General features: G+C 40.8%; 1 protein-coding gene across 6 annotated transcripts in view; it reads left to right on the top strand.

Annotated features, from left to right (window-relative positions):
• Positions 1-17,490, top strand: part of DCBLD1 (discoidin, CUB and LCCL domain containing 1) — a 76,080-nt gene that overhangs the window by 28,631 nt on the left and 29,959 nt on the right. For all 6 annotated transcript variants that reach the window (XM_055535086.1, XM_055535088.1, XM_055535085.1 and 3 more), the window contains one exon: positions 17,161-17,295. In XM_055535086.1, coding sequence (XP_055391061.1) covers positions 17,161-17,295 — 135 coding nt within the window. The remainder of the gene's footprint in view (positions 1-17,160; positions 17,296-17,490) is intronic.

The following is a 17,490-nucleotide window of genomic DNA, read 5'->3' as shown; positions in this document are numbered from 1 at the left end:
TGGTGTCTGAACTCACATTAACAGTGACCCTACAGTCCTTAGCCCAAGGAAACAACTTGGATTTAGATGACTAGAAAACAAAAACAGTCTTATATACAGGTTCTTCCAAGGTTAGAGTTTTTCTGAAATTCACTGTGCATACAACTCTGAAAATGATACAGGTTTTAAGCAAAACTCTGTCCACCTGCTACTTTCATAGGTAATTTCTCTCAAGCACACAGCTTTCTGGGCTGTCTTTACCTTTGCACCCAGAGATTCTGCACTCCTCCCAGTGTGGTGCCTCCTCCCAGCATGAAAACCCAGACCAGACCAGAGACTGTTCAGAGATCTAAACTTACCTAGCCCTCATGGAGGAAATGGAGAAGGCAAAGGCACCCCACTCCAGCGTTCTTGCCTGGAGAATCCCAGGGACGGGGGAGCCTGGTGGGCTGCCATCTACGGGGTTGCACAGAATTGGACATGACTGAAGCGACTTAGCAGCAGCAGTAGCATGGAGGAAAAAAAAACCTAAGTTTTTTTTTTTTTTTTTAAATGCCTGGGAATATTATCCGTTGTAATGATGGTTCAGTTAATCTGCCAGTAAAGATGGTTGATTTCATAAAATTTGTTGTTGTTCAGTCACTAAGTCCTGTTGGACTCTTTGCTATGCCATGAACTGCAGCAGGCCAGGCTGCCCTGTCTATCACAATCTCTCTGCGTTTGCTCAAACTCATGTCCATTGAGTCAGTGATGCCATCCAATCATCTCATCCTCTGTCGCCTCCTTCTCCTCCTGCCTTCAGTCTTTCCGAGCATCAGGGAAAGATTTCCTATGAGTCGGGTCTTCACATCAGGTGGCCAAAGTATTTGACCTTCAGCTTCAGCATCAGCCCTTCCAGTGAATATTCAGGGTTCATTTCCTTTAGGATTGACTGGGTTGATCTCCTTGCTGTCCAAGGGACTCTCAAGAGTCTTCTCCAGCACCACAGTTCGTGGAGAAGGGAATGGCAAACCACTTCAGTATTCTTGCCTTGAGAACCCCATGAACAGTGTGAAAAGACTTTCATATAATTAAATTGCAATTAACAAGTTGCAAGTTTTTAATTCCAGTTTGACTCAAAGGGGAAAAATGCAAATTCCAGGGGTGCTGGGAGCACTTACTGTTCGGTAGCTCTGGTAATGGCAGGTGTATTAATTTACGGAGGCACTCTTCAGGGAATCCCTCACTAGCCAGGGCATTGCCTCCAGGTTCAGAAGGGGGCACCGAGTGTCAGAGCTCCCGTGTAGAATGTGAGGGAAGGTGCTACAGGGCCAGTACAGCATTCTCACAGCTCGTCTCTCTGGGGAAGCATCTCCTTTCCCTGAAGATGAACAGTTAGTTCCACCAACTGACGGAGCAGCAGTCTGATCGTCTCTGTTGCTTTAGGTCTCAGCTCAAGGGCTGAGGTGAGAACTAGAAAGGGGGGCAAATTGTCCTGAAGCATGATTGGAGAATGGATGTGGCTTTCCCATGCATTTTTGATGTGTGTTCATAAACAGAAAAGAGGAAAAGCCTGGGATTTAATTGTATTTTGAGAACTTTCCTGGTGGCTCAGATGGTAAAGAATCTGCCTGCAAGGCAGGAGACCTGGGTTTGATCCCTGGGACGGGAAGATCCCCCGGAGAAGGGAATGGCAATTCACTCCAGTATTCTTACCTGGAGAATCCCACAGACAGAGGAGCCTGGCAGGCTATAGTCCTTGGGTCTCAAAGAGTCGGACATGACTGAGTGACTAGCATTTAACTGCATTTTAGGAGCTGGGTTACAAGGTGCTCATGGTCAGCATCAGGGTACTCCGGTGCACGTTTCCAGCTTCTTGAATTTTCAAGAGTTAGACACTTCACTTGGAAGTGAGTAATGAATTGCCATTCATTTCAATAAAGCCCAGTAAATTCATTTTTCTCTTCAGATTTTTTTCCTACATAGTTGTGTTTGTTTTTTAAAAACAAAATATATGCTCATTATAGAGGTAAGCATATTCATTGTATGCCAGGCATAGGTTTGGCCTTAGGTAGATTTTCTGGAATCCTCAAATTCCCCCCTGCAAGGTTGTTACTATTAACTTCTTTTTGCAAACAAGGAAACTGAGGCATGGTGAGTTTTGTTGTTTCTTTTTTTTTTTTTTTTTTGCTGCACTGTGTAGCTTATGGGATCTTAGTTCCCCAGCCAGAGACTGAACCTGGGTCCTGGTAGTGAAATCATTGTGTCCTAACTAACCACTGGACTGTCAGGGAGTTCCCAAGATTTTTTTTTTTTTTCAACTAACATGCTGAAGATCACACAGCTAGTTAAGGGATGAAAGGAAAATTTATGTCTATGTCTCTGTGGTTTCAAGATATCTGTTTCCAGATGTCTCTTTCTCCCCAAGTCCCAACACACAAAGAAAGCCTCATGCTCTACTGCCGTCCCCACGTGGCTCCGCCCAGTACTGCATCAGACAGCAATTTTGCCTAAAACACAAGTGCAGTTAATATTTTGGGTTGGGGATGTTCTTAAATAAAATACTTATTGATGCTTAGAATTAGTTTATTTTGAGACTGCTTTAAAGATTTCTTGATCAGTCACATTAAGGCAAATCTGGTAGACAAGAATAATAGAAATGAGCAATAAAAGGAATACACAGAAAGGAAATTAGAATATTTCAATCCTATAAGCATATTTTAAAGAATTAAATGGCTCAGAGCCACATAGAGTGGGTATACAAATGCATATACATATATGTTGCATCTATATATTTGTGTCTTTGTATATTAATTCTGAAGAGCATTCTTGGAGAAGCTGCTTATTCATATATTTGTACTTAAAATATTTTATCCAGTGATTTGAATATAGTAGATACTCTGTGAACAAATAGTCTAAAATGTGAATTGGCAAGTTCAGTGGCAAGGAACCAGTTAAGCAAAGCATGTAATACTTGCAATATTAAACAGCTATCTGTCAAAAAGACAGTTAACATGGAAAGCTGCTTATGATGATATTGTTGTTGTTGAGTCGCTAAGTTGTGTCCAACTCTTTAGCGACACCACTTACTGTAGCCCACCAGGCTCCTTTATCCATGGAATTTCCCAGGGAAAAATACTGGAGTGGGGTGCCATTTTCTTCTCCAGGGGATCTTCCTGATCCAGGGATTTAATCCAACTCTCTGGCATTGGCAGGTAGATCCTTTACCGCTGAGCCATGATGTAGTGTTCGGTAAAATATGAATACATAGTAATGTTATAATAATAGAAAAAAGCCTCTAAACAGAGTGAGAACATAACTGCAGCAAATTGTTAGGAGGAGGATTTTAGAAGGATCAACTTGGTGTATTGTTTTGCCTTCCCTTGACTCTTGTTTTCTTTAATAAACATTTGTTTCTTAATAAAAACAAGTAGATTTTCTTTGACTAAGATCACTGACTTTAGACCTGTATTTTAATTTAGTTAAAACAGTCCCCTAGTCAGTTTGAACTTCCTGGCATCTGCCAAGAAGGAAGAGGAGGCTGGAGTGCTTTGTTGGCCTGGGCGAGCTGAGGGAGTGGGCTTTCCTGTGGGGCTCTTGTCCTGCTCCCTGGAGGAGGTGAGGCCCCTCTGCAGCCAGTGTGGCCCCAAGACTGTGGAGGGAGGGTCCGAGGAACCTATAGCACCTGGAGGGGAGTGTGCACTTCGGAGGAGGTGGGATAGAAACACATGCTCTGGAATACTGCCTGCAATTCCAGTATACTGGGCTCTAACAGTTACATGTGTGGCTGAAACAGCTAAATAGTTTTGGTTTATCCAGCTCAGATTTTTTTCAATTAATTGCTAAAACCCATTGCCAAGAGATTTTAAGACTCAACACTGTCAGACTTTTAAATGTGGAGTTAATGTTTTGAAAAAGAATTATGTCTTCTGGCATTCGTGTTTGGAAGCTCTGCCAAGAGTGGACATAGTTGGAATGTGATTCATTAACCGCTGTGAATAAGCTGAGGTTGTAGTTTTTAATCATTGTGCATTTAATTTGTAATGGTTCTCCCTGCCCACCCCACACTGATTTTGTTTTAAAGGTTTGGTGCATATACTTTGATTGCTTTCATTCCTGGTAGCAAAATGTACTGTAAACAGGTGTGACCCACATCAGCTTTCACAGTGATCAAGCAAAATGTACACCTGAGCTCACTGATTGTTAAGAGACCTGATACAAACAAGGTGGGATGATTCTTCTGTTTGTCATGTATTATAATTATGGCTGATATTTCAGATCCAACATCAATTAGAAGAGTGTACTTATATACCTATGGCTGAGTTAAGACACTGATTCTCCTTCTTAAAATACTCTTTAAACAACCAGGAATCAACAACTTTGTCAGCCTTACTTTAGAACATATGTTAAGAACGAGGTATGATTCTTCAGTTCAGTTCAGCTGCTCAGTTGTGTCCAAGTCTTTGCAACCCCATGGGCTGCAGCACGCCAGGCTTCCCTGTCCATCACCATCTCCCGGAGCTTACTCAAACCCATGTCCGTCGAGTTGGTGATGCCTTCCAGCCATCTCATCCTCTGTTGTCCCCTTTTCTTCCTGCTCTCAATCTTTCCCAACAACAGGGTCTTTTCTAATGAGTCAGTTCTTCACATCAGGTGGCCAAAATATTGGAGTTTCAGCTTCAGCATCAGTCCTTCTAATGAATATTCAGGGCTGATTTCCCTTAGGATTGACTGGTTGGATCTCCTCGTAGTCCAAAGGACTCTCAAGAGTCTTCTCCAACACCACAGTTCAAAAGCATCAATTCTTTTTGGCACTCAGCTCTCTTTATAGTCCAACTCTCACATCCATACATGAGAGTATGATTGCAAGATATTTTTAAACATAAACTTTTAAACTTATAAACATTTTTTGATACAAAACATATATACTGACTTTTAAGATCGTGTGTACTAATATCTGGCCAAAAAAAATTTAAGTATCATACTTTTCTTGGAGATTTTTTTTCACTGTTACTAAGGGCATTTTGCATTTCAGTTTGAAGCCAAAGTAACAGAGACTTTCTTCAAAAGCAACAGCAATGTCCCTTTCCTGGTCTAGAATTCAGTCAGGATCATGAAGCATTTAGTTGTATAGTTCAGTTCAGATTGCTGCTGAGACTCAATCTCCTCCCTCTTATATTTGTGATGTAAAATAATAAGAAGTTAGTTGTATAAAATATTAAAATATCTTGAACTTGTGGGGAGAGTAGGTGCTGATTCAGGCATTGTGTTGTACCAATATACCTACATTTAAAATATGAAATGTCTCATGTTGTTTTATTCATGACACTGAAGAGGGAAGACTGTGGATTCATACTAACGATCATTATTCTCAACTTTAAAACTTCTTAGGCACTCTGTAACCTTGAGTTAAGTTAATGTTAAGTTAATGTAATGGAACTTAATGTTAAGTTCCAATTCCAGTCTTGCTGACCACAAAGAAGTCACCCAGAGGTTTGTTTCTGCTACCACTGTTTGTGGGGATCCCAGAGAAATTGTTATTTCTGTTTCCTGATATTTCAAGATTTACTAGGTCCCAGTTTTCCATGAAAGTTGATCTTCCCCCAGTGGGTAGAGTTTAGGGCTGTTCCTCAACTCCCTGAAGGACCTGCTGGAAGAATCTTGGTGGGAATATTGGTCCCTTGGGATCTCAAAGGACCTTGTTCTGATGGAATTTCATAGACTTCCACACCCAGGTCACTGTGGATCAATAAAACCAGGCCTTCAGCATGGACTGAGATGAACACTTCTGTTTCTGTGTAGAGTTTTCACTTGGGCTTAAGAGTGCAGACTCTGGAATTAGACTGCCTAACTCCAAATTCCTGCTTTACTGATTATTTTTAAATTACTTTGACCTTGAGCAAATGCCTTAATTTTCCGTGTCTCCATATTCCCTTCTTCAAAATGGGCAAAATAACAATATCTGCCACATTTGGGTGATTGAAGCACTTGTATGTATAACTTTAAAGTACAATGTACGGCCCATAATAAGCACTCAGTCAACATTAGCTACCGTCATCATTCCTTCCCTCCTTCCCCTTTTCTTCCTGCCTCTCCCTTCCCTTTCCACCTGCTCCTCCTCCTCGGTGGGCTAGAACACAGTCTATTGTTTGTCTAACATGTCGGTCCTTCTTGCTACTCCACACGCTCTCCTTTCACCCAGAAGAGGCTAAGCTGCAGCAGGACATGCCATCTACCCCTCCTGGTGACCCAAGTTTATCCAAATCAGTCCAGCCTGTGGCATGGGTTCCCTGAGTCAGAAGTAGCTTCAGGGACAGATTTTCTCCATCCAGCTTCATGAGATGAGCAGAGAACCCATGTTCCTTAAGCCCATAGTTCATTCAGTTTGGCTTATTTTGTTTTGTTTTTTTTTTTCCCACTGCCACCACCAGTTCACATCTTTGTGTCTATTTCTTATAGAAAAAACTTCCTAATTTTTTCCTCTTTTCTTTCACCAGTCTCCATTCCCTCCAGGCCATCTAAGATTATCTTGTTAAATATTGTTGTGATAATTTCTTTCTTTATTTCAAAAATGGTTAATTGTGCCCCACTGTCTACAGACAATTGCTAGCTTGGTGTTCAAGGCTGGCTCACTCACTGTCTTCCCCACCCACATTTCCAGCCACATCTCTGAGTCTCCGTATCTCTATGCCCTTTCCAAATAAACACATCACACAGTTTCATGTTCAGTACATTTGATGATGTCATTTCTTCCACGTGTCCCTCTCCTGTCCCCCCTACTTTTCTGCCCCTTCTAAAACACACACACACACACACACACACACACACACACACACACATAACACTCTCCGACATACATCACAGCAGGATCCTCTATGACCCACCTCCCAGAATATTGGAAATAAAAGCAAAAATAAACAAATGGGACCTAATTAAACTTAAAAGCTTCTGCACAACAAAGGAAACTATAAGCAAGGTGAAAAGACAGCCTTCAGAATGGGAGAAAATAACAGCAAATGAAGCAACTGACAAACAACTAATCTCAAAAATATACAAGCAACTCCTACAGCTCAATTCCAGAAAAATAAATGACCCAATCAAAAAATGGGCCAAAGAACTAAATAGACATTTCTCCAAAGAAGACATACAGATGGCTAACAAACACATGAAAAGATGCTCAGCATCACTCATTATCAGAGAAATGCAAATCAAAACCACAATGAGGTACCATTTCATGCCAGTCAGAATGGCTGCGATCCAAAAGTCTACAAGCAATAAATGCTGGAGAGGGTGTGGAGAAAAGGGAACCCTCTTACACTGTTGGTGGGAATGCAAACTAGTACAGCCACTATGGAGAACAGTGTGGAGATTCCTTAAAAAACTGAAACTAGAACTGCCTTATGACCCAGCAATCCCACTGCTGGGCATACACACTGAGGAAACCAGAACTGAAAGAGACACATGTACCCCAATGTTCATCGCAGCACTGTTTATAATAGCCAGGACATGGAAGCAACCTAGATGTCCATCAACAGATGAATGGATAAGAAAGCAGTGGTACATATACACAATGGAGTATTACTCAGCCATTAAAAAGAACACATTTGAATCAGTTCTAATGAGGTGGATGAAACTGGAGCCTATTATACAGAGTGAAGTAAGCCAGAAAGAAAAACACCAATACAGTATACTAATGCATATATATGGAATTTAAAAAGATGGTAACAATAACCCTGTGTACGAGACAGCAAAAGAGACACTGATGTATAGAACAGTCTTTTGGACTCTGTGGGAGAGGGAGAGGGTGGGAAGATTTGGGAGAATGGCATTGAAATACGTATAATATCATATATGGAATGAATCGCCAGTCCAGGTTCGATGCATGATACTGGATGCTTGGGGCTGGTGCACTGGGACGACCCAGAGGGATGGTATGGGGAGGGAGGAGGGAGGAGGGTTCAGGATGGGGAACACATGTATACCTGTGGCGGATTCATTTCAATATTTGGCAAAACCAATACAATATTGTAAAGTTTAAAAATAAAATTAAATTAAAAAAATAAAAAATAAAACATACACACACACACATACACACATACACAGTGGGAAGACAAAGCAAATCCAATGCTAGTTACCTAGAACCTCCTCTGATGTTCAGCAGCTCCAGATACTCCTCTTGGGTTCACGTTGTTTTTCTAAGCCTTCAGTGGAGCACCAATCTCAGGTGGAGATCATTATTTTAGCCTCTCAACTGATACGGGGTTTCCTGAGGAAGGAACTGCATTTGATTCATCCTTTGAACATCCCCTGTTGCTTGTCATAATCTTACACTTGCAGACTCTCAATCAACATTTAATGAATCAAATTGCATGCAGCTTGATTTTGGCAAATATACATTTAAAAGTCTATAATCTTATAAATTTGAGTATCTTTACTCACACTGTAGGAAGATTTATAGTAAGATTCCTCTATCAATAAATACCTGCTCTGCATTTAAAGAAAGACTTGATTTACCTACAATTTTAGGACTCTACTTATTATATTCAAAAGACCATGAAACTGTATAAAGGTGCCTGCAATAGAGCATTCAGCTGTGCTGTACACTGGGCTTTGGGGCTCTAGAGTTACTCACTTAACCCTCATAATAGCCCTGTAAGAGGGGGCCTATTATTAGCATCCACACATAAGGAAACTGAAGCTCAAAGAGGTCAAGTCACTTGCTTATAATCACTTAACTAGATCTGGGATTCAGGTCTGGACATTTGGCTCTAGGGACCATTCTTAAGCACCGCGCCATTCCCATTCAGGGTGACAAAAGCCATCTGATCTCATGATTTGTGCAGAAGTGAACTGTAGTTCTTGTTCATTATTTGCTGGAAGAAATGGAGACCTCTGCAGGCCTTCCCTTAGGGGTGGGTATCCTGAGAACCAAATGGAATTCTCAGAAATCACTTACATGCAGAGTGCTAGTATAAATTTAAGGCTTCAAAAAGTACTTCTTAGTCAAGAAATTAAGGGAGACATCATGGTCAGTGAACCTAATTATAGTCAGTCAAATTAGCTGTGTTGCTAAATGACTTGGACTATGGAAAACCCAGGACCTTCCAGAATTGTTCTCTTACATTTCCTGTACTCCCACCTCCACCCCCAGTATTTTTTTAACCATTGTCAGATTGTTAGAAATACAACGATGTGAAGTCAGCCATTAATATTTATATTACACCAGGAACAAGAGAAATGGGAAAAGTCGGAAATAATACTGAGTGTTTTGACTCATAACTACAATAAGATTTCTGTGATAATAGTTTAGAATGATACATATCTGGCATTTTGTAATAAGATCTAATCATTATGACTTCTCTGTTGATTTAAGAAAATTCCAAATAGAGAAAAACGCAAGATTGGCAGCCACTATTTTATACATGGTTTATGTCTCAAAGCCATATTACGGAGAATACAAAATTCTTATGACTTCTGAAGATAAAACAAAAGCCTATGAAGAAGCTTTTGGAAAATTATTTTGGGGCTTCCCACACCCCAGAAATGCATTCTCCTCTATCACTGGGGTTGCTTTGGTGGGAATGCTTAAGAAGGACTGCTTTTGCTTTGTTTTGCCTTTTATACCAAGATAGAATTCAGAAAGAATTTAAGCCTATGAAAAAGTTAGGGGACTTCCCTGGCAGTCCACTGCTGCAGGGGGTGCTGGTTCCATCCGTGGTTGGGGACCTAAGATTCCCATGTGCTGCGTGGCACGGACAAAAATTTTTTTAAAATACAAATAAAACGTATCTCTTACAAAAGTTTTATGAGCCAGAATATTCCATGCTAGATGTCTCACTAACATAACCATAAGCCTCAAGGAGAAAAGATATTGGCTTCTTCCTTCTCCTTTTCCTCAAGCACTTCCCCAGAGATTTAACTGTGATTCATTTCAGCAGATTGCCATCTTTTGTTGGGCGAAAAGTGATCGCCTAGGTAGGTTCTGGCTCTTTTTGACCCAAGTCCTGTAGCCCCAAGGAAAGCTGCACCTTTGTCTAGGAATCTGCCTGGTTCATTTGTCATCTGTCACTGATTTTTGTCTGGGAACCAGAGACCAAAACTCTCCAGGGATACCACTTACATTCTTACGTGACTATGGTTTTAATGGCACAGTCCAGGAATATCCCTTTTTTATGCAAATTTCCCTCCTTTTCAAAGAAAATGGCCCTGAAAATTCTGTAATTTTGTACAGTGGCCTATTGCAATTAGCTAGCAAGGACAAACCCTGCCATTTGACTGCACAGAAAAAAAAAAAACAAATGGAAAATGGACAGAAGTCCAGTGGCATTTGCAGCTTTTCTGGAGATTGTTTTATCACTGTGCCTCTACACCCAGATCTGGGCCACATCAGGTACCACTTTTGTGGCAGCTGGCCGATAGCACACCGTGTGGCTGGCTCTGGCAGTGGCTTGCCCAGGGAGCATCACTTCATCTCATCCGCATGTTCTTATCTGCCATGAAAAATTAAATGTGTGAGTAAGATGGTGCTCATAAAGCTAATGGAGGCTTTTAGGAGTTTTTTGGTGGTCGTTGTTCGATTTGATTTATGACAAATCTCTGGTGAGTTAGTTTTTCATTTGGTCTCTGTTTTCACCACTGGATCTGGAGAGGGAGAGATCTCCTCTTTGGTTTCTTTTAACAGCATGCATAGCATCTTTTAAACACATCTTTTCACAGGTGAAACACTAATTTAGTGCCATCAGTTTCAAGATCAAAAGCATAAACCCATCTGAAATGACTTGGAACAGTTATTAAACAAAATACTGCCTTGTATCCGGAAACGTAGGCAGACAGGCCATGGAGAATGGAGCGTGAGGATGAATTGCTGCACGGATTGTTAGATTGTCAGAGATTCCAGAGGACTGGCTCCAGGCAGACAGTTCATTCTTCCTGGTGGGACAGTTTGCCTTTATTCACACATGGGAAGATAAAGGGTTTCCCCTCTCAGCTGCTTATGGAACAGGGGATGTGCTGAGAGGAACTGGCCCACTGTGCTCAAAGCAGGCAGCTCCTAGGGTTCCTGGCCCTTCTTCCTTTTGTCCAAGGAGTCAGTCCATTGTCTGCCAGCTCCTGGTCTCATGTCTGGTGCCAAACACCACAATGCTACTCCATTTGGTATCACTGATGGCTTTTCCCACAATCCAGGGTGACTCACTACAAACCACAAAAGGTAGAAGGATTTATTTCTCGTGATTTTCTTACTACTTGATGAACTGCCTTTCTGCTGTCTCCCAGTCGGATGGGAATTTGTGACTACGAAGATGGAAACTGCTTCCCAGACAAGGATAGAGGTAGGGAGGAGGTCGGAGTTAGACAGCAAGTCCAAGTTCTGTGAAACACACAGCACTTCCAGTTGTAAAGCAAATATCCATGCAGATTGTGAGGCTTGATTTTGGGTCTGCTAGAGTTCTTAAGAACCACTGAAAAGGGTTAGGGTTCAGCCTTGACTGTGAATTGAGGCAGTTTTATCAATCTAGGAACACTGTGCAGGAAGAGAATATAACCACGGTCAAAGCTAGAAGTCACCTCTGAACTCGTAATGGATTTCCAATGACACTGGCATTGTGTATTGTTCAAACAACGGGTGTAGATCCTTTTTAAAAATTGAGACAGTACCTAAGAGTAAATACATCTTTTGGGCAGGTGTGGGTGGAGAAAGTCTTTTCATAGAAAAAGATACCATCCTCAAGGGAATCTGGCTGAAAACTGAGAACGTAGGACTCTCCTGGTGGCTCGGTTGTCAAGAATTCACTTGCCAGTGCAAGGGGACCTGGGTTCGATCCGTGGTTCGAGAAGATGCCATATGCCACCAAACAACTAAGCCCATGTGCCACAGCAGCTGAAGCCCACACTCAAGGGCCCACGAGCCGCAGCTCATGAAGTCCACGAGCCTAGAGCTTGTGCTCTGCAATGAGACCCAGCACGGTGAGAAGCTCGTGCACCGCAGGTAGAGAGTAGCCCCCAGTCTCTGCAACTGGAAGGAGCCCACACGCAGCAACAAAGACCCAATGCAGCCAAAAAGTTAATTAATTAAAATAAATTAATAATTAGTTTAAAAAAAAAACTGAAAGAGAGAACTTAGGATAGGCTTGTAGGGTCCTTCTGTGGTTTCTAATTAATTATTTTTCCTTCTCACTGCCAGTCACACTTTTCTGTTTTCATCGCTTTTCCCTTTTAACTCCAGGAATGCAGTTATTAACTTTTAAGTCTGTGAAGTGAAATCTTTATCTGTCAGACCTTCAGACAAGCAATAATTTGAATGTTTTGCCAAAGGCAGTAGAGCAGCCAGTCCCCAGCTTCAATTCCCTGCTCTGGACTTCTGCTTTAGCTGCCTCCTGCTGTGTGGTGGTTGTGCCTTGCTGAACCTATCAATTAACTCTTAATGATGGCGTTTGTATAGGCAGGGCATAGCCTATCCCTGCTAAGGTTTAGTTATGTTTTTGCAGCATATCAATGAGAATGTGGGAAGGATGGTATCGGTGGGTTAAGGGTGATTAAAGGATGTGTGTGTTTACATTTTCTTTCTTTGAACTTCTTCCAGAAATGTTTACTGGGACTTTGAGGGGATGCAGCCAAATTAGAGTTTTACTATGTGTTTTTGATTTAGGAAATTATATGTATTGCACAGCAAGTTAGCATGATGACATGCACTCTTATCTATACATGTACAGTATTTATAATTTTGCAGCCTTTCCTTTCAATTGTTCCATAAACATCTAAAAAAAAAAAAACAAACCCTCCAGTTATTCAACCATGAGAATAACGGTTGCAACAATGTAGATGGACCTTGAGCACATATTGCTACGTGAGATGAGTCAGATAGAAAAAGACAAATAGTGTGTGATCTCCATTTACATGCTGCTGCTAAGTCACTTCAGTCGTGTCGGACTCTGTGCGACCTCATAGACGGCAGCCCACCAGGCTCCCCCGTCCCTGGGATTCTCCAGGCAAGAACACTGGAGTGGGTTGCCATTTCCTTCTCCAATGCATGAAAGTGAAAAGTGAAAGTGAAGTCGTTCAGTCATGTCCGACCCTCAGCGACCCCATGGACTGCAGCCTACCAGGCTCCTCTGTCCATGGGATTTTCCAGGCAAGAGTACTGGAGTGGGGTGGATCTCCATTTACATATGGAGTCTAAAAAAAGACCAGTTCATAAAAACAGAAAGCAAAATGGTAGCTACCAGGGGATGGAGGGTGGGAAAACAGGATTGATGTTTTTAAGGGTACAAACTTGCAGTGAGTAACAAATAAACCCTAGAGATTTAATGCACAGTTTAGTGAATACAGACAACAATACTTTATTGTAATCATCAACTTGCTGAGACTACTACTTAATTATCACAACCACTCAGAAGAAATGATAAGTAATATGATAGATATGCTAATTTGGAGAAGGAAATGGCAACCCACCCCAGTATTCTTGCTTAGAGAACTCCTTGGACAGAGGACCCTGGCGGGCTACAGAGGACCCCCATGGGGTCGCAAAGAGTCGGACACAACTGAGCAACCAACACGACAGCACACGTGCTGATTATCCCTAGGATGACCATCATATTAAAATACATAAAGATATCAAACTAACGTGTTGTCTACCTTAAATTAGTGTTATATATCAAATATATTTCAACTTGAAAAATGTCAAGTTCCCACTGATAATCAATTTAGACTTGCTTTTCCTCACTGTTTTTGTTAGAACTCGTTGGAATGTAACAGAAGTTTAAGGAGAGATTGGTATGGTGTCACCATCGCTGTTAGGAGAAGTCTTCATGTTGTTCTTTCTTCTTGGAAAAAGTAAATATGGGTTAGGAAAGTATTCTGACTTATTAATAGCAACAAGTAACTAGTTATTTCATCTTTGTTGTTAGGTTTGCAAAGCAAGTATCTCACTTAACCTGTGCAAAGAACAAATGAATTTGAAATATATTTAAAACTGAGAATCAGTTGCCAAAGTCAAGCACAGTACTGACTCACTTTACTTTTGAAAAAAGCTTCTCATTCTACTTTATTATGCAAAAATGGATGTAGTATTAATTGCCTATCTTCTGTGCTTATGAGCACTCTTAAAGATCAAAAAATCCATATAGCTACCACACTAATGATTTTCTTTCTTTTCTATAATTTTCTTGCTTACTTCTTCATGATATTCTGTAATGACAAGATTAAATATTTTATGTATCTTTATAATCATGTTTTGTTTTTAAAAACCAACTGTTGCAAGTAGAAAAACATTTAACTTCATTTAGATTCAGACAATATTTGGAAAGCTGCCACATGTTCAAGTTTTCTGAGAGAAAGTGATGAATAGGAAAGTCCCTAACCTCACGGAATATAGTCTAAAAGGAAGACAGGCATTATTTGTTTGTTTTTGTATATCCATTTAACAGGTATTTAATGCATGAGTAACTCTTTATATCCTAGGTTCCATTCTAAATAATTTGCAAGTATTAACTCATGTAAGTAATTATATACAAGTATTTCTAAAGAGAGAATCTTTTTTATTTGAATTTCATTATCATTTAATAATAGGGAACAACAGAGATGTGTGGCATGTAAACATACAACATCTCTCTCATTTCGTCACATTTTCAGAATATGTCATCTGGACTGGACAAAGAGAAATCCGATCCCTTATATCAGGAGAGGAAGGCTAAGTTGGGTTCACAATCTTCTTCTGCCTATTGAAGCCATTTGGTCCCTATATTGGCTTTGGCTGGTGTGACCAGATGTACTCATGCTGACTTGGCGCGGTCTTCTTCCCTTAACCTGATGTAGTCATTGTTGTTTCAATTACCCGTTTCTATGCTATTCTATTTTGGGAGAAGTTGATGAAGAGTACCTCCCTTCAAAATTTGTTTGCTCATCCCTGTTTTCAGAGAAATTATCATGTCTTGCATACTTGACTCTCAAGATGACAATTTACAAACTACACTTCTACTTGAGTAGTCTTAGGAAGGTCTTTTTTTTTTTTTTTTTTAATAAGCTCCAAATCTAATTTTGTCTCTTAAAAGTTCATAGAACTTCTTATTGCTTTTCAAGCAACATAGTCTAGAAACAATAAGTTATACTTTTAATTGTATAATATATACTGTGGTATTTCAAAAGCCTTTAGAAATTACTCTGCTTTCTTATAAACTTCATTTTACAAATCAAAGTAAATTATATACATTAATCAGAAGTTACTGTTAAGAGTGGTAGAGAGGAGAAAGAGAAATGAGTAAATTGCATGAACATAGATTTTTACCATGTATGGGACAGTCTTTAAATTGTGGAACTTTCTTTTATGTACTTTTTTTTAAAAAAATTGTAGTATAGTTGATTTACAATGTTGTGTTAGTTTCAAATGTACAGCACAGTGATTTAGTGATGCACACACGTATTTTGTATTCAGATGCTTTTCCCTTATAGTTAATACAAAACATTGAATATAGTTCCCTGTGCTATACAGTGGTGGACCTTTCTTGGAAGAAGGGAATTTGTGAGTTTCTATGAACAAATTTAGGAGGCCCCTGTGCTTAGTCACTCAGTTTTGTCTGCCTCTTTGCAACCCCATAGACTAGTAGCCTGCCAGGCTCCTCTGTCCATGGGGATTCCCCAGGGGAGACTATGGAGTGGGTTGCCATGCCCTCCTCCAGGGGATCTTCCCAACTCAGAGATAAAACCCAGATCTCCCGCATTACAGGAGAATTCTTTACCAGCTGAGCCACAAGGGAAGCCCTCGGAGGCCCCTAGAATATATTTTTGTGATAACATTTTCTTTGCTATCTCTCTTAGTCTCTCCAGGCTGCTATAACAAAATATCATAGACCAGGTAGCTTATGCACAACAGACATTCATTTCTCACAGTCTGGAGGCTGGGAAGTTCAAGATCACAGTGCCAGTGGATATAGTGTAGTGGCTGGTGAGAACCCAGTTCCTGGTTCATAGCCATCTTGCTGTCTTCACCTGCTGGAAGGGGCAAGCCAACTCACTGGGGCCTTCTTTATGAAGGCTCTAATCCCATTCATGAGGGCTTTGCCCTTGTTAAACTAAGCATCTCCCCAAGACGTCACCTTCTAATACTATCACATCAGGCATTAGGATTTCATTATATGAATTTGATTGGGACACAATTATTTAGACCATACTTTAAGCAAATTTGGGCTTCCCTGGTGGCTCAGATGGTAAAGAATCTGTCTACACTGCAGGAGACCTGGGTTAGATCTCTGAGTCAGGAAGATTCCTGTGGAGAAGGGAATGGTAACCCACCCCAGTATTGTTGCCTGGAGAATTCCATGGACAGAGGAGAGGAGTCTGGTGGGCTATAGCCCATGGGGTTGCAAAGATTCAGACACAACTGAGTGACTAACACTTTCATTTCACTTTTTTTTTTTTTCTTTAAAATAAATTTAGGAGGTTCCTAGAATATCACTTTCGTAACAACATCTTCTTTACTATCTAACATATCTGTGTGTGTGCATGCGCTCATGCTCAGTCTTATCTGGCTCTTTGCGACCCCATGGACTGAAGTTGCCAAGCTCCTCTGTCAATGGAGTTTTCCAGGCAGGAATACTGGAGTGTGTTGCCATTTACTTCTCCAGGGAATCTTCCCAACCTAGGGATCAAACCTGCATCTCTTGCGTCTCCTGCACGGGTGTGGATTTTTTTTTTTTTTAAACTACTGGCACCACCTGGGAAGCCCCCAATATATTTAATTTTATTAAACAATTTATTTATTTATTTATTTAATTTTGGCCATACTGCACAGCATGGGTGATCTTAGTTCCCTCATGAGGGATTGAACTCATGCCCCCTGCATTGGATGGACAGAGTCTTAAGCACTGGACTGCCAGGGAAGTCCCCTCATATATTTGATTTTTGTTACTAGTGTTCTTACAAAAGTAAAAACCTATGTCTTGGGTTGTTCATAATTAAATTAACTAGTTCCAGCCTGTTGCCTGTCTAGAGTTGGCCACTGTCCCTGCCTTGGTTTGTCTGTGTAATTAAGTTTACCATCCGTTTCTATTTCTCAGTCTCAGTACAAAGCAAAATTTCAGTTGGTAAAAGATGATAATCCTATGTGTGTGTTGTTTGGTAAATTTGACCTTTAAGGAAGAAAAATGCATAAACAAATTCTTTGTACTGGTCCAAATGTTGAAATGAGCCATGAGCATGCTTTGTTTTCAGGTCCATATTGTGGAAGCATGACTATGCCCAGAGAACTTCTGCTGAACACCAATGAAGTAACTGTGCGCTTTGAGAGTGGATCCCACATTTCTGGGCGAGGTTTTTTGCTAACCTATGCCAGCAGTGACCATCCAGGTATGGCGGAATAACCAGCATGAATCTGTAAACCTTTATCTGTCTTAGAATTCCTCTTGCTAGTCATCATCTCTGGACAGAACTGTGACCTCAGAAGAAGGAAATGGCAACCCACTCCAGTATTCTTGCCTGGAAAAGTCCATGGACAGAGGAGCCTGGCTGGCTGCAGTCCATGGGGTTACATGACTGAGCATG

Source organism: Bubalus kerabau, chromosome 9, assembly GCF_029407905.1.
Source record: "Bubalus kerabau isolate K-KA32 ecotype Philippines breed swamp buffalo chromosome 9, PCC_UOA_SB_1v2, whole genome shotgun sequence".
Lineage (NCBI taxonomy): Eukaryota > Metazoa > Chordata > Mammalia > Artiodactyla > Bovidae > Bubalus > Bubalus kerabau.
The sequence above is the reverse complement of the archived record's forward strand: the minus strand, read 5'-3'. Positions and strand labels throughout refer to the sequence as shown.